The sequence below is a fragment of the Erythrolamprus reginae genome, chromosome 1, assembly GCF_031021105.1.
Source record: "Erythrolamprus reginae isolate rEryReg1 chromosome 1, rEryReg1.hap1, whole genome shotgun sequence".
NCBI lineage: Eukaryota > Metazoa > Chordata > Lepidosauria > Squamata > Dipsadidae > Erythrolamprus > Erythrolamprus reginae.
In genome coordinates, this window is record NC_091950.1 from 21,014,068 (window position 1) to 21,032,169 (window position 18,102).

Consider the following 18,102-nt stretch of genomic DNA (forward strand, 5'->3'; position numbering starts at 1 on the left):
GTGGAAAATGGCTCTTGAGAAGAAGCAAAAAAAATGTGAACACCCAGTTCCTATCTAGGAAAGTTCATAAGTAGAGGCATTCTTAGGTACAGATACCACTGTATTGATATTTCATCCTTAGCCACTGGAAAAAATACTGAATTTCTAACAGGCACTGTCATGTAACTAGCAACTCATATGAACCTGGAACTTGAAATAATCCAAACATAGAAACAAATCCTTGCTGGTAACTTAGTAGCAGAATGCCTACTAGGCAAGCAAAGGTCCAAAGTTTAATATGCTGCTTCTCTGTTTTATAGCTCTTGCATTAGCAGAGCTGGTAGAAACCTTTCATTGATCTAGGACAGGGGTCTCCAACCGCCGGTCCGCGGACCGGGACCGGGCCGTTGGGGGTTTTCAGCCGGTCTGCGGCACCAGGGCCCCCTCGGCCTTTCCGCGCTGCCCACCGCCCGCCCGATTTGCCCCCTCTGCTCCTCTGCCACCTCCTGCCTTTCACCGCAGCTCCTCCCGCACCCGGAACGCACGCCCTGCCCGCCTCACATTTGCCGAGAGGACTTTCGCCCCGGGCTCTCAGCAAGGGGGCTGCATGAGAGGCGGGGCCGGCGGAAGGTGATATTCAATGTCGGGGGCGCACGGGCGGTTTTGCGCGCGCTCCCTATCTCCCTGCTAGCCCACTCGGAATACTGTATTCAAAATAAGAAAAGCCTTCGCCGGCAAAGGCTTTTCTTATTTTGAATACGTATTCCGAGTGGGCTAGCAGGGAGATAGGGAGCGCGCGCAAAACCGCCCGTGCGCCCCCGACATTGAATATCACCTTCCGCCGGCCCCGCCTCTCATGCAAACCCCCTTGCTGAGAGCCCGGGGCGAAAGTCCTCTCGGCAAATGTGAGGCGGGCAGGGCGTGCGCGCGTCACCGCTGAGAAGAACGGAGAGAGAACGAGAGTGAGTGAAAGCAACAGACAGCAAGATAGAGAGAAAGTGAGAAAGAGAGAGTGAGAGAAAGGGGGGAGAGAAAGAGATAGCAAGAGAGAGAGAACAAGAGAGAGAAAGAGCGTGAGAAACAAAACAAGAGAGAAAGAGTGAGAGAGAGAGAAAGCAAAAGAGACAGAAAGAAAACAAGAGAGAGAAAGTGAGAAGAAGAGAGAGAAAGAGGGGGAGAGAGAGAGAAAGAGAGAGGGGGGAGAGAGAGAAAGAGAGGGAGAAAGAGAGGGAAAGGGGGGAGAGATAGCAAGAGAGGGAGAGAGAAAGAGAGAGGGAAAGGGGGAGAGAGGGGGGAGAGAAAGAGGAGATAAAGGAAGAGGAGAGAGAGAAAGGAAGAGAAAGAAAGAAAGAGGGATAGAAAGAGAGAGAGAGTGAGAGATGCTCAGTGAGCCTTTCTTTGAAGTTGCCTTTCTTTCTTTCTTTCTTTCTTTCTTTCTCTTTCTTTCTTTCTTGCTCTTTTTCTTTCTCTCTTTTACCTTTCCTTCCTCTATTTCTTTTCTTTCTCCTTCCTACCTTCTTCCCTCCCTCCCTCCAGTCCTTCCTCTCTTACTCTCCCCTTTCATAAGTTTCCTTGCTTCCTTCCTCTGTTCCTGTCCCTTCCCTCTTTCCTTCTTTCTTCCTTCCTTCCTTCCTTTCCTCCCTTCCTTTCCTCCCTCCATTTCTTGCTTTCCTTTTCCTTCCTCCCTTCTTTCCTCCCTCATTCCCTTCTTTCACTCCTTCCTCTCTTACTCTCCCCTTTCACACCTTTCTTTGCTTCTTTGCACCCTTCTTCTGTTCCTGTACCTTCCCTTTTTCCTTCCTTCCTTCCCACCCTCCGTCCATTCATTCACCCATTCCTCTCTTGATCGCCCCTTTTACGGCGCCGCTGACAGCTAGCCCCCCCCCCCACCGGGCCATGGAAAACTGGTCTAGCTGAAAGCCGGTCCCTGGTGCAAAAAAGGTTGGGGACCTCTGATCTAGGAGATCTGGCTAGATCGGGCTAGAGTCCACCATGATTAAGAGAAATAGTCTGCCACATTGTGGTGTTTTTTTTAAAACCCTGGAAGATCTGTATTATGTCTTGCATAATCTTAGATACACATGAGATGATAAGTGCTAACACTTAGGCTTCTTGTTGCAAAGAGGCAGTTATTAGGAACTGTTTTCATGGCAATGCAAATAAATAAATAAATATGCAAGACAGGGCCAAGAAACTTCTTCTTCAGTCTCCTGAGGTGTTTGTGTTGCCAAAAAAATTTCAAACCTGGCCTTTCCTATGGAAGGCTCTCGTCACCTGCCACATATAACACAGGCAATTCCCACTTTGCTGCCTGCAGAGCCGAGAAGAACTAGAGCAGTGAAACCAAGAGACGTTTTGTTGACGTCAGAGAGCTGTGCTGCGAAACCACAGCAGACCCCTCTCCTCCCCTTGATGCCAAATAGCTTCTATACCACAGGAGGGGAAGGGGGGAAGAGAGAGGGGAGGAGGGAGACAGAGACAGAAAGACAGAAAGACAGAAAGACAGACAGAAAGAAAGAAAGAGAAAGAAATAAAAAAAAGAAAGAGAGAGAGACAGAGAGAAAGAAAGAAAGAAAGAAAAAAGAAAGAAAGAAAGAAAGAAAGAAAAAAGAAAGAGAGAAAGAAAGAAAGAAAAAAAGAAAGAAAAAAGAGAGAGAAAAAGAAAGAAAGAAAAAAGAAGGAAAGAAAGAAAAGAGAGAAAGAAAGAAAGAAAGAAAAAGAAAGAGACAGAGAGAGAGAGAGAGAGAAAGAAAGAAAGAAAGAAAAAAGAAAGAAAGAAAGAAAGAAAAAAGAAAGAAAGAAAGAAAAAAGAAAGAAAGAAAGAAAGAAAAAAGGAAAGAAAGAAGGAAAGAAAGAAAGAAAAAAGAAAGAGAGAAAGAAAGAAAGAGAGAAAGAAAGAAAGAAAGAAAAAGAAAGAGACAGAGAGAGAGAGAGAGAGAGAAAGAAAGAAAGAAAGAAAGAAAGTCTTCATTTGATTGCAGCACAATATTCCTCTCATTCCTTTGGTTTCCAGGTTTATTTCCTCCTCCTCCCCCCCCAAAACAAAAGAGCTTACACATTTCTGCTGCAATGCTTTGCCTTGCTCTCTTTTTCTGCAGCCATTTCAGTGCAATTTGTGGGGTTTTTTTTAAAAAAAAGGCTCCCAATGCTGGGTGTTTGACCTTTGGAAAGAAAATACTTCTCTATACAATTTTGAGGAACTCCCCGTCATGAGATCTTATGATGACAAAGGAGTTATATTTTAAAAATTATTTAGACCACTGCTTCTCATCCTGGGGGTCGGGACCCCTTTGGGTGGGGGGGTCAAATGACCGTTTCACAGGGGTTGCCTAAGACCATGGGAAAAGACAAGTTTCTTATGGTGTTGGGAACTAAAGCTCTTATTCTGGAGCCTTGTAACATATTTTTACAATCCGACCAATCAGGCATTTGCAGTGGGGGGGGGGGCGTCCCTCTGACCTTCCTGCCAATAAGCTTAAAACTATGCTGGGAGAATTGGTGCTAGACTTATGGCTGGGGGTCACCACAACCTGAGGAACCGTATTAAGGGGTCGCAGCATTAGAAAGGTTGAGAACCACTGATTTAGACAGACAAAATGAGAGACCAACTTCATTGGTTTTTTTTGTTTTGGAGGTGGGGAAAATAGGAGGATAATGGAGTATGTTTGCTGCCTTAAGTTATTTATAACAATAAAAGAGGGATAGAAATTAAAGAAAGTAGATAAATATGGAGAACTAACTAATCGGTCGCATGAATCCCAGAGACCGATTAGGTCCCACAGAGTGGGCCTTCTCCGGGTCCCGTCAACTAAACAATGTCGGTTGGCGGGCCCCAGGGGAAGAGCCTTCTCTGTGGCGGCCCCGACTCTCTGGAACTAGCTCCCCCCAGAGATTAGAACTGCCCCTACCCTCCTTGCCTTTCGTAAATTCCTCAAAACCCGCCTTTATCGTCAGGCATGGGGGAACTGAGATATCTCCCCTGGGCCTATACAATTTATGTATGGTATGTTTGTATGTATGTATGCTTAATAATGGGTTTTTTAAAAATATTTTAAATAGTAAATTATTAGATTTGTCATGAATTGTTTTTTATTGTGTTGTGAGCTGCCCCGAGTCTACGGAGAGGGGCGTCATACAAATCTAATAAATAAATAAGTGTCAGACCTGGAAATCATCTTTTGAGCCTTGGAACTTCAGGGCTGCCACATTAATGCTATGGGAAACTGGGAGGGATGACTGGATGGAGCTGAGGAGATATGTTCTCTGAGAGTCAAGGTCATACTACCCTGCACCTGGAAGGGTGTGACTGGAAAGCATCTCCAGTTGGGATTATCCATTGTTGATTGGACCAAAGGGTGGGCTGCTTCCTGGACGGGGGACGGACGGACGGAAGACACAGTGGGGTAGCAAAAATGGAGCTCCACCCCATAGCACCCAATTTGCACTAAAAGATGTTGAAAGAAAATGCAGGGCATCCTGCATAAGCCACGCCCACAGTGTGGTGGTAAAAATTTGGGTAGCCCTTCTCTGATTGGACCCATGTGATGGGCATGTGGGTGTGGGGCTTGGACTTTCTTTTGGGTGGGGAAACCCCAGAAGCTTTCAGATTCGGGTTTCCCCACAGCTGTGCTAATATTACATCTCTAATAAAAATGGAATTTTGAGGAAACTCAAAACCCTGAGTTTTCTTTCGTAGGAGATGTTGCTTGGAACCTCGACATTAACCCGAATCCTCTTTAAAATTCAAACCAGCTCCCCCAAAACTCCGGGATGCTGTGTGGGGCCCTGAGCCCTGAGCGTCGACCCAAAACTGGGTGGCGCAAACACTTAGGGAAGATGGAAGAAGACAAGAAAGTCACGTAACGAACCATGCAGTCTGGCTTGCCGATTTAATAATAACAACGACAACAACAGAGTTGGAAGGGACCTTAGAGGTCTTCTAGTCCAACCCCCTGCTTAGGCAGGAAACACTACACTACTTCAGACAAATGGTTATCCAACATCTTCTTAAAAACTTCCAGTGTTGGAGCATTTACAACTTCTGGAGGCAAGCTGTTCCACTGATCAATTGTTCTAAGTGTCAGAAAAATTCTCCTCAGTTCTAAGTTGCTTCTCTCCTTGTTTAATTTCCACCCATTGCTTCTTGTTCTACCCTTAGGTGCTTTGGAGAATAGTCTGACTCCCTCTTCTTTGTGGAAACTCCTGAGATATTGGAACACTGCTATCATGTGTTCCCTGGTCCTTCTTTTCATCAAACTAGCCAGGCCCATTCATGCAAATTATGTCAAGACCATCTACTCCCCTTCCCAAGCTGTGGTAGAAGCAGCAGAAGCTACAGAGAAGGTGCTCTAGCTGGGTGTCCAGTCCAAAGAGCCGGTGCCTGAGCCAGCCAACCCACTGGACCTGACCTTGTGGGCAATGATGTCAGGACTGCAGGCAGGAAGAAGCCAAACTTCAAAGTATTGGTAATGACCTTTAAAGCCCGACATGGCATTGGGCCAGAATACATCCGGAACCGCCTTCTACCGCACAAATCCCAGCGGCCGATAAGGTCCCACAGAGTTGGCCTTCTCCGGGTCCCATCGACCAAACAATGTCGTTTGGCGGGCCCCAGGGGAAGAGCCTTCTCTGTGGCGGCCCCGGCCCTCTGGAATCAACTCCCCCCAGAGATTAGAACGGCCCCCACCCTCCTTGTCTTTCGCAAATTACTCAAGACCCACCTTTGTCGCCAGGCATGGGGGAGTTAGGATATTCCTTCCCCTAGGCCATTACAAGTTATGTATGGTATGTTTGTGTGTGTATTTGGTTTTTATAATAAGGGTTTTTAGTTATTTTATTAAATTGGATTGTTACATGTTGTTTTTTATCATTGTTGTTAGCCACCCCGAGTCTGCGGAGAGGGGCGGCATACAAATCCAATAAATAATAATGATGATAATAATAATAATAATAATAATAATAATAATAGCACAGCAGATTCCAACCCTCGAACAGAGAGTACTGGGGCAAGGATGCTGCAGCCAGTCGCTAGCTGGACTCCCAGAGCAGTTTGGCCTACTCAGCATGAGCAGTGCCGTTCAATCCCTTGGGATCGAGCAGCCCACAAGGATCCTGGCTCAACCTACATCCACCTTTCCAGGCCAGCAATCTGCAACACCAATGAGTGGGGCATCTGCCTTTTTTCACTCGGCACGGAGCAGTTCGTTCCATAGCCTCACGTCTCGAGCCTGATCTACTGGGGTGACAGTAACTACGGGAGTGGGGAATAGCCAAGCAGCAGGGTCCATTGAACCAGCTTGGCCAGCCCCAAAAGGACCACAGCGGGGATTCTGGTAACCCAATACTCCCCCTCTACAATTGCAATAGGTCTTTGGGCTGCCTCCAGCAAGCCAGATCCCTCTGGAATGAACATTCCATCCTGGCCAAGGTTGGGTGCAATAGCATTAGCCATAGCATTTAAACTTATATACAGTGCAATAGCATTATAGACTTATATACGGAGAGGGGCGGCATACAAATCCAATAAATAAATAAATAAAATAAAATAGCAATAGCATTTAGACTTATATACAGTGCAATAGCATTATAGACTTATATACGGAGAGGGGCGGCATACAAATCCAATAAATAATAAAATAAAATAAAATAGCAATAGCATTTAGACTTACAGAATCAGCCTATCGCCCCCAACAATCTGGGTCCTCATTTTACCACCTCAGAAGGATGGAAGGCTGAGTCAACCCCAAGCTGGTGAGATTTCAACCCCCAAACTGCAGCTAGCAGTCAGCTGAAGTAGCCTGCAGTACTGCACTCTAACCACTGTGCCACCTTGGCTTATGCCTGGCTCCAGCTCCTGTTCCCCAAGCCTGGCCGCCAGCCATACCCCAGGCAAGGAAAACCCTATGGAAATGGCCAAAGAAGGGGGAAATCGCCAGACAGGCTGTGGAGGTTCCACTCCTTCCCAATAAAGTTGAAGGAACTCCAGCAAACGAACAACTCACAAGAGCCTACAAAACAACTCACAAAAGCCTACAAAACAACTCACAAGAGCCTACAAAACAACTCACAAGAGCCTACAAAACTTTTGCCAGACCCATCCTAGACTACTGCTCATCTGTATGGAACCCATACCACATCTCAGACATCAACACCCTTGAAAATGTCCAAAGATATTTCACCAGAAGAGCCCTTCACTCCTCCACTCGAAACAGAATATCCTACGAAAATAGACTAACAATCCTGGGCCTAGAAAGCCTAGAACTACAGCGCCTAAAACACGATTTGAGTATTGCCCACAAGATCATATGCTGCAACGTCCTACCGGTCAATGACTACTTCAGCTTCAACCGCAACAACACAAGAGCACGCAACAGATCCAAACTTAATACGAACCGCTCCAAACTTGACTGTAAAAAATATGATTTCAACAATCGAGTTATCGAAGCGTGGAACTCATTGCCGGACTCAATTGTGTCAACCCCTAACCCCCAACATTTCCCCCTTAGACTCTCCACGATTGACCTCTCCAGGTTCCTAAGAGGCCAGTAAGGGGCGTACATAAGTGCACTGGTGTGCCTTTCGTCCCCTGTCCAATTGTCTTTCCTTTCTCTCACTTATCACTTGTGTATTGGACAAATGAATAAATAAAAATAAATAAATAAACTCCCAAACTCCGCTGAGGGGAGTAGTGACAGTGATGACCCAAGGGTAAGTGCAGCCATCTGACCTTTCACTATCAAAACCCAGAGAGTAGTGCCGGAAACAGGAGCCCAGGAGGAGGTAGAAGCTGACATAAATGCTGGTTGCACCAGATACCTAATCAGCCTCCCCATAATCAAAAAACTAGGCATAGAAATCCCTAGCACGCCCCGTCTTCTTTGAAGAAGTAGATGGGACCTTAATAGGCAGAACCCCAGTCACCCTAGTGACAGAACTTGTCAGGTTAGAAATGGACTGACACAAAGAACTCATCCAGTTTGTCACAGCCCCCAAAATGACTGAGTCAATTATATTGGGGGTGGGGGAGGGACATGGAGATACATAGTCAACATAACACTCCTTCCTCCAAGAGTCAAGGCCAGTCACTCTGCCCTGCACCTGGAGGGATGTGACTGGAAGGCAACTCCAGTTGGGACGGTGCGTTGATTGGACCATGTGATGGACATGTGGGTGCTGGGGCAGGGACTTTTTTTTGGGTGGGGAAACCCCGGAGGTTTTCGGATTCGGGTTTCCCTAGATCTGCCAATATGACATCTCTTAATAAAATGGAACTTTGAGGAAGTTCAAGCCTCTGAGGTTTTTTTCACTGGTACTTGGAACCCTGACATTAAGCTGGTAATGATTAGCCAAAATCACTAAGCAAATATTTTAGCTAGGTAGGCTGTGGACTTGTGAATTTTTCAAAAATATCTAGGTTGCCTATTGTTGGAAACCAGTTACCAGTATGATGATTTATTTGGTGATCATAAAGACAGCCAGGATTGGACAATCACAATAGACTACTTCACATTACTACTACTACTACTACTACTACTACTACTACTACTACTACTACTAAAACTGTTTCTGAAATATCCATAACAGAAGTATCCCATTCTAAGAAAGGGTGCTGCAGAGCTGTCACATTCAAGACTTGAGATCCAAATAAAATAAATATTCTGTCCTTAATACATTGCTACAACAACTTCCACAAGAGCTTGAATAGACTTTACAAACTGAATGCATTCCATTTATTAGTGGGAAAACCAGTCAAACCAATTGCCGATAGTTGCCATGGAGCAACTGAAGCATATTAATTCCCCGGGGACTTATGGCAAGCACCACAGCACAGCAGTTATTTTATGGCTCACACCTTTAGTGAATAAAAGGAGAATAAAATTCTGAAATGCTTGCATTCATTTGTTTCTAAGAAGCAATAGATAAAAAAAATACAGTCCTCTGGATATCACTAACCTACTATAAAGTTAATCACAGTAAACAGGCTTCAAGATTAGATAAACCCACTGGCCTGATATATTAGAGATGAAGGGGAAAATTGTGCACCAGTCTAGATTATATTTTGCTTAGCTATCTATCTTTTTTGACTATTAACAGCATTACAACAAAAAAGTGTTCCTTTTTATTAACTAATTTCTGATCCTTTTAATTGGACTTTCCTCACTATATTGCACCAAGCAACAGTTCTTCACTTCATGCTTAGAAAAGTATATCCTTGCAATTTTTGTTATATTTTCCTTTAACATATGTTGTTCTAGCTTTGGAAAAAAGCAAATCAAAACATTGGCAACATTAGCAAAATACTAATGTACAGAAAGAAAACAATGTTTTGAAATGATCACACCTTAAGCAAATTATGCTCTGTGCAAATGATTCCAATACTCAATAAAGATTCTAATGTACTACATGCCTATTAAGATCTGTACAGTTTAATAGCACTTACTCCCATGAACATTTACTTAGGATTACTGTATAGCTAAGGTGGATAGCAATTACTATAGGCTTTATACTATACTAAAAGTAAAGTTAAAACCCCATCCGTTTCCATTTCTCTCTCACCATCTCTAGCTTTCTCTGTCTCTAGTGCTCACTCTCTCTCTCTTTCTGGTTCTTAACCTGGGGATCGGGACCCCTTTGGGGGTCAAACGACCATTTCACAGGGGGTCGCCATGGTGTTAGGAACTAAAGCTTCTATTCTGACACCTTAGAACATATTTTTACAATCTGACCAATCAGGCATTTACAGAGGGGGCGTCCCTCTGACCTTCCTGCCAATCAGCTTAAAGCTCTGCTGGGAGAATTGGCGCTAAATTTATAGCTGGAGGTCACCACAAAATGAGGAACTGTATTAAGGGGTCGCGGCATTAGAAAGGTTGAGAACCACTGCAGGGGGAGGGAGGGAGGGAGAGAGGGAGAGAGGGAGGGATTTGGAGCCGCCCAAAGCAGGAAAGGCCACATGAACAATGGAACATGGTCTCTGGGAACCGCAGTCAAAAATAGCTCATCCTTCTGAATAAGCAGGAAATTTTAGAAACCAGATAACTAAGGATCCAAGATGACATAAGGCCAATGATAGCACATTTTATTCATCTTTCCACAAAAAAAAGCTATTCTAATTCCTCATATCATCTTCCGAAATGCATTACAAATAACCACACCATATGACTTTCTGGCAGCTCAAGATAAGGTCACTGAAATTCAGTAGTAAACTACCTCATTTAGGGCAGCAGCATGGCTTTCGCTTAACTTTGAGCCTGGGTGGCTCTTTGGTTGGAAAAGAAAACACAAAGCCTTTCCGTAGCAGTATGTTTGCCATTCCTACTCTTTACTGTCCCAAAGGTAAAAAACAGGCTGAACATTTTCAGCCCACCTCTTCCAGTAATGCCTTAGGCAGCCATGTTTGACCAGCTGGTAGGCAGAAAAGCTATGGTCCCTCCCCCGGTCCAAAAAAAGATGCCCAGTTCTGATCTGCATCATTCAAATTCTGGTGCCCAGTTCTGATCTGCATCATTCCATCTATAGAAACATAGAAACATAGAAGTCTGACGGCAGAAGAAGACCTCATGGTCCATCTAGTCTGCCCTTATACTATTTTCTGTATTTTATCTGAGGATGGATATACGTTTATCCCAGGCATGTTTAAATTCAGTTACTGTGGATTTACCAACCACGTCTGCTGGAAGTTTGTTCTAAGGATCTACTACTCTTTCAGTAAAATATTTTCTCATGCTGCTTTTGATCTTTCCCCCAACTAACTTCAGATTGTGTCCCCTTGTTCTTGTGTTCACTTTCCTATTAAAAACACTTCCGTCCTGGACCTTATTTAACCCTTTAACATATTTAAATGTTTCAATTATGTTCCCCCTTTTCCTTCTGTCCTCCAGACTATACAGATTGAATTCATTAAGTCTTTCCTGATACGTTTTATGCTTAAGACCTTCCACCATTCTTGTAGCCCGTCTTTGGACCCGTTCAATTTTGTCAATATCTTTTTGTAGGTGAGGTCTCCAGAACTGAACACAGTATTCCTCTATTGTACACCCCACCCCCTTCACACTATGAAATATGGAATACAAATGGGAGAAATGCCACACAGTGCAAGAATAGCCAAATAGTTCATGCCAAGTTGTTGTTTTTTTTAACAAAAAACCCCTTATACTCCCATTCTCTAACAAGAATGCAATTCCCCACCCCTACTAAGATAGCAAACACATGGTATGGCAACTATGTGAAGATTTACACATAAGCACACCCTCTCTCTCTCTCTCTCTGTGACACCCCCACAAACATATTCTCTATTCACAACTGTTATTTCCTAGGGCCGCATCATTACAAAACACAATGATTCATTAGAAAAGGTTAGCCAAAATCTGTGAAATGTGTAAAATATTACGCAGCTAGGGCATTACAAAACTAAAATGAAGTGTCATCACTGATGTGTGCAGTAACCAAATATGGACTATAGAACTGAGAAGAAATCACGGAGAAGAGAGGAAAGGGAAATCTGCAAATAATTCTTTATTTAGGTTTCAGTTCTATCTTCCTCCTCCCACTACTGTTTCATTTCTTTTAAAACAGAGGAAAATGAAACATATGAGTCACTCAATACAGTCAGAGAGTTAACTTTACACATTCTTCTATGTTTCAGTCCAAAACGATTCCAAAAATGTAAGCTTAAAGAAAGGGAGTAAAAGACAAGCTAATTAATATTCCAATTATTTTGTTTAGTTATAATGAGTCTTCTACCTTTTCAGAACTCTGTTATCTAGAGTAGAAATAATATCCTAGTCTTTATACAAACATTGTAATTCATAGACACAATTGTTCCAAATTACATCCCTTCTTATGTAGTGTTAAACCCACTGTCTGGTTATTTAAAGTGCTTAGAAAAAGAACAGAGAAAAAGTTAAGTTTTAACCAATAGTAATTCAACATGAAAATATAAAAGGTGAGTGTTGAGTGGGGCTATAGACAGAGATTATAGAGTGTAGAAAAAGACAGGGAGGTGGAACAGAGTGGAACAAATATTGTTTGGGTGTGGACAGGGAGTATCTGCATGTAATGAGTCACCCACAACAGGAAAAGTAGGATTATTTTAAAATGGCTGGCCTGGGATGTAAGGAATGTTTGCAAGTTTTTTTTTTAAAGTGATAGGGTGGGGAATACCAAAGAGTTGGCAGAGAACCAAGAAAGCAACAACACAGTGTCCTGAGGGAGGCCAGCTATCTATGGGTCAACTGAGGATTTGGGGACTAAAGCAAATTCCAGAGTTTGACAGGCAAGAGTTGAATTGTAAGGAGGACACCCCTTTTCTGAAGATAGATTATCACAATAGCAATGCGAATAAAAGAATAAAATAAGCCCCAGGGCAATGGAAAAGCTACATTGAATGAAGGCAGCTGTCCATCAGGAATGCAGCTCTTTCTGCATGCCATAAACCTGAATTCATCAAGAAATTTAGTTAAGACTAGGTGACCTTTAAAATTGATTCCAACTTTGCAATGCTATGATTAGCAAACAAGAAATAAAGGCTGCCAAAGTGGCACCAAGAACACAAGATGTATAAAACAGTTCTTTCAACAGAATGTGCTTGATAACCTTACAAGGATAGACCAAATTTTAAACAAATCCATAAGCCTGTTTTCCACAGTGGCTATTTGTCACACAGCTTTGATTCACTGAACCACAGTATTAAAGTTTAAATGAAGTCTACTTCCTGAATTCCCATAGCATACATGGCAGAGGTCACACAACACATTTAAATGTCATATGTATTCTGAATGCAGCCAGTATTTGATAAAATGTTTTCAATTAGAAAGACCCTCTCTCCAAATTGCATCCAAAAACTGACATTCAAGAGATTAACTACCTTTGAAACAGTTTATCTTTTGAACTCCTTGATAAGGATAAGCATGCTTACTCAGCATTGTCTAATTTCTTTGTAAAAAGATGTAGGTTAGACGCAGCTTGTGATAGCAAATTGTAAACGCTTTTATAAATGTATTAAGAATGAAAGGATGATGAATCAATCAAAAGAAAACCGTCTGAGAAAGGAAAGTAGAAAGAGAAAACAGTACATTTTCAGAACACATACTGTATTAGCATGAAAAAAAATTGGCAGCAATGTAAGTGAAGAACAACTCCAAATATATCTGGTTTCGAAGACGGTTGAGAACTTAGGTTATGAGGAGGTCAAGCCAGGACGAGTGCCTGGGACAAAAAAGTCTGGGAGAATGAGGACAGTAGATAGATGAGGAGAAAATATTGAAGGTGATTATTTTCTCCTTCCTTAAAAATAAAAAGGAACTAGAAGGGGTGGATGGGTACTGAGGTGCCAGCACCCCTCAGTTTTTCTATCATAATGCAATCATGTCTCCCCTTTTTTCTATCCCTTATATAATCGCTCCATAATGCACCCAAACCACGAGGGCCTTTGCACCAATTAACTCCATAATAAATGTTTCTAAATTTTCCCCAGCCCAAAAATAACCCTTTCCCAGCTTTTCGTTTAGCGGGAATTCAAAAAGGCAAATTCTCCCGGGCTCGGTTTCCCTCCACAGGATCTTAAAAATGGAAAACCTGCCCCAGTGACACCAAACAGCTGCCTGTCAACCCCTCTCCCCAACTCAGTTTCCTCTAAGGTGCCTCCACTATACAATGACAGCCACATTATTTCGCTCTGCCTCCACATGCCACTCTTGGTGTTATTTTTATTTATTTTTTCTTCCAACGAGGCTCCCTCATCATACCCAGATACCTCAGCCTCCCAGTCTCCTCTCGTGCAAAAAATAAAATAAAATAAATCCATTAAAAATCGATTCCCACTCTGTACCTTTGCCAAACTTTTCTCCCCCCCCCCACCCCCGGATTTCTAATAACTCCCAGCAGACTCGTGCTATCCATGAACACCCAATAACTGCACTCGGGTTTTTTCCTTTGCATTTCTTTCCCCCACCCCACCACCACGCCAGGTTAATTTCCTCTTCCAAATTCTGTTTTTTTTTTTTTACTTTACTAAAATTCTTCCCGTCTCAAAAAAAAAAAAAAAAACAAGACACTTCCCCTTCTCGTTTTCTAACGTGCCCATAAAAGTAACGACCCTCCTGGGACAACCCCGCTCTTTCGGAAGCCCCCCACCCCCACCCTCCCAATATTCCCGTGACACCCCGACTCCCTTCACCTCCTCCCCAACCGGGGCGCCCAAGGACGACTCCCGTCCGTCTCCCGCAGACTCACATAAACGGGCAAGGGCCAGGGGTAGACGGCCGGCTCCGCTCCCACTGGCGACTTCAGCCTGAGCTCCAACCTCTCGCCCATGCTGGCGGCGGAAGAGACCGGAGCAGAGTCTCAGTGAGAGGATAGGTCAGCTCGGGGCGGCAAAAGGGAGCAAGTGGCGGCGGACCCGCACCATGCTAGAGCGGCGGCGGAGAGCGTAGCGGCGGCGGCTGAGGGAGACCAGCCCGCGAAGCGAGCGGCCGCTCCTTCCCCTTCACGCGCTCTCTCTCTATCTCTCTCTCTTCTCTATTGTCGCTCGCGCCGGGCCGGCCTTTTCGTCAGTAATAGCAGCAGCAGCCGCGCCGCCGCCATTTTGGGCCGCCCCCGCCGGCGTCAAAAGGCAGGGGCCGCCCAGTGGAGGTGGTGGTAATGATGAGGGCGATGACGGTAACAAGGGAGAGAGGGAGGGCAATTATTTTTTTTTCCTTTTCAGGGGGAAAAAACGCGTGCGGGCGGAGAACGTCAACCTCAAAATATTATCAGTACAGCTTTTTTTTTTAATTGCTGGTCGCAGTCCTTCACTCCACGCCGCTCTTAAGAAAAATTATAGCTTTACGTTAGGGGGGGGAGGCGACGTAGCGGGGGAGGGGGGGAGGAGATTGCCACGCGCGCGCACACTCGAGCTCTCGTTTAAGGGCACGCACGCACGTACGTCCCAGATCTAAGGGAATTATTCGAAAGAGGAGCCTTAGGGTGAACGTAAAGTGGGGAGGGGGGGAGAGAAGAGGGAAAGGAAGGACGCACGCGCAGAATTCAGATGAAGAGGCGCGCAGCGCCAAGATAAAAAGAACGGCCACCTCCGTTCCGTCCTAACTCACTCGTCCCTCTCATACATACGCTCCCTCTCCCCTGTCCAGGTTCCCCCACCCACCCACTCCCCTATGTACATTAAGGAGGCTCGGTGGAATTTTTTAAAAAGTGTGAATCTCGCGATGAATTTTTTTTTCCTTAAAAAAAAAGCGGGCCAGGGTTCTGTTCGCCAGAACGAGCGCGCGCGCCTCCTTGTCCTCACTTGCCCTCAGTGGAGGCTCCGGCTTGCGGCGGCCGCGCGCTCGAGCTTCCTCCGCCACTTAGCGAGCGCGCCTCCCCCCCCCCCGCGCCGCTCATGTCGTGTCTCTCGCCGCGCGCGAACGCCGCCTCCTCACGGAGCTTTCCCCCCCGCCCCGACGCACGAACAAAATAGTAACGGTCACGCAGCTGGAAACCTCAATTGAGCCCCCATAATCGTTACAGTCGTGTTTTTCAACCACACATACAAAACCCCCTTCTCCCCCCCCGCCCCACACATATACAGCGATTCCCCCGGGCAATTGCGCGGGAAGTCACGACGCGCACGTCAGATTTTCCTCAGGTGGGCATGTATTCGACTTATAAATAGTAGAGGCGCGCGACGCAGACTGTTCACACGTAGAAAAGGGGTGGGGGAGAGAGACATGGAAAAGATGACAAGGCAAGCCTGGAAAGGTTCGACTCCCCGCCTTAATTTTAAGTACAAATCTGCCTCTGAATGAAGGCGGGTGGGTTTTTTTCCAAATGGCGAGGTTTCCTGTTTTGGGGGCTCATTTGGCTGGGTCTCGTCTCAAAATTTGCCCTGTTGCTGTCAGCCTTCCCCCGCGCCGCCTCAGAGATAAGAATACAGTACACTATAATTAATCCTGTAGCGATTTGGTGTTTATGCTGAGGGAGAGCAGGGATATGAGGTCGCATTGGCTCCCACTTTTTGCCCCGGGAAAATGACTGCCAGCTATTTTACAAATACCAAAAGGAGAATAAAAACAGCACAAGTGAAGTCGTGATGCAAGTCTTTTATTTCTGATGGAAAACTGCTTTCGTCTTTTGAGGTTAAAATGCCAAACAATTCTTCATCTTTGCTGGCAGCTGCCAGGGACATCCTCAGAAAAGTCCAGGCAATGCATATATTTGAGGGAGGGGGGAATACCAATTAAATTACCTCAGTAGGCAGTTCTGAGGATAAATGTTGACGTTGGGAAGAGGAAAAACATTTTTGCTACCCTGAGATTCTTGGAGGAAAAGTTGGCAAAGCAATTCTCCCATTAGTTGCCTCTCTTCCTGACAACTATTATTTAGAGATGGATTGAATCAGAACGTGGAGTTTCCATCAAAGTGTACCTGAGAATGCAAAAAACTAAACCAGGTTTAGAGATGCATCAAAAGAAGACAAAAATAGCAATTCTATTTTGTTTCTCCAATAATTTGTTTAAAAATAGACAATGAGAATACAGGGGTGTTTCCTACCTGTAAAAGTGTGGATTTGGCTAATTTTGCCCTCCCCTCCCCCATTTTTAATTATTTTAAATTAGTAGTAATTGTTTCTTTTTTCTGCATCCCAGTGTGAATTAATGTGACTATCCTCTAAGCAGAAAAGTGTACATGTAGAAATAAAAATATATTTATATACTAAGAATCTAAAAATAAGTGCTATTCTGCAGTGTTTTCCACATTAGTAACAGTGGTACCTTACCCACTGTGTTAATAATGTCAGAACTAGGCACAGGATTGCAGCTATCCATCTACTGTATCTGTCTCTTTTGTTTATTGCTTTCTGGTTAGTATATTTGAGATTTCATGGCACACTGCAAAGGGAAATGGGGATGCTTGGAACGTGCAGGCAGATGCTCCCTGCAGCTGTTGGTACAGAACATTGAAAGGAGACGTCATTGAGAAGCTGTTCAAACTGTGTCAGCATTTCTTGCTGATAGGGAGTGAAGCATATCTATTCAGTCCCTCTATAGCATCTGTTCAAGGACAATTCCAAAGAGTCCTCCTATATTCAAGATCACAACTATTTCTATACATGAATGTGAATTTAAATAAACCAATCTTTATTGCATGTTTAAAGCTAAACAAAGTGTAGCTGGCACTGAGAATATTTCAAGCCCACAGCAAAATGTATTTGTCCTCTCAAAATTCAAATCTTATGGTTTACATTTCAAAGGTTTTCCACTTTAGTTTTTTAAACATACAACAGGCATAAATATTACCACACCCTCTCTTTTTTATTCCCTCTACACCTTTTTATACATAGCAATACTGTAGTATTAAATAGTTCTATGGCTATGTGAAGTTGTTTTGCATCAGACTTTAATATTACTGAAGTTAAATGTTTAACCTGCACTTCCTCCAAAACTCAAAGTAGTTTATCAATTCCCACTCTTTTATTTTCAAATATTTCTATGAGATATAAGAACTTTAACAAAACTAAACTGTTTTAGATTTAAATTCTGGTATTCACTGAATTTAGGAAAATATGGCTGCTGCTGACGCCAGATCCTTAGACTCGATTAATTCCTCCTTGATAATAAAATGACTCTAAAAGTTGACTAATTTAGCTAAAGCTATATATAATGTCTTTTGCTGGGGAAGTTTGGCTCAAGGTAGTATCCAAAATCGGTGCCCTCCACATCTGTTGGAACTGAGGCAACGCCCATAACTTTCAGTATTACATCTTAGCAGATTTCAAAGTGGCATAAAGGTTTTGCTCTCCACACTATTTAGCTTTACATACCTAAGGAGCAATTAGAATGAATGATAGAATTGGCACTGTTTTAGCCTACCTTTACAGGTATAAACAAGAAATTAGATTAATTCAGTAAATTAGTGTTCAGTTAACCATGCTTACTGCATTATCCCAAACAATTAGTATAATGGGACTTAATGTAAGATTGCATTGAAACAATGTTTTAACAAAATTAAAATATATTAAGGCTTAATATGTTGTTAACCCACCATATCCCAGGCATTGTCCATATTACACAAACACTGTTAATCAATAGGCTTATTGCTTTCCTAATGTCAAAATTGTACCTTGGAAATATTCCATATCTAGAGCTT

The 18,102-nt window shown here is 43.7% G+C and overlaps 1 protein-coding gene across 4 annotated transcripts in view; it reads right to left on the reverse strand.

The window, feature by feature from the left end:
* DOT1L (DOT1 like histone lysine methyltransferase) overlaps positions 1-14,770 on the reverse strand; it is a 121,532-nt gene extending 106,762 nt beyond the window's left edge. For all 4 annotated transcript variants that reach the window (XM_070746726.1, XM_070746709.1, XM_070746718.1 and 1 more), the window contains exon 1: positions 14,212-14,770. In XM_070746726.1, the coding sequence (XP_070602827.1) occupies positions 14,212-14,292 (81 nt within the window). In that variant the 5' untranslated portion in view covers positions 14,293-14,770. The remainder of the gene's footprint in view (positions 1-14,211) is intronic.
* Between the last annotated feature and the right edge of the window lie 3,332 nt (positions 14,771-18,102).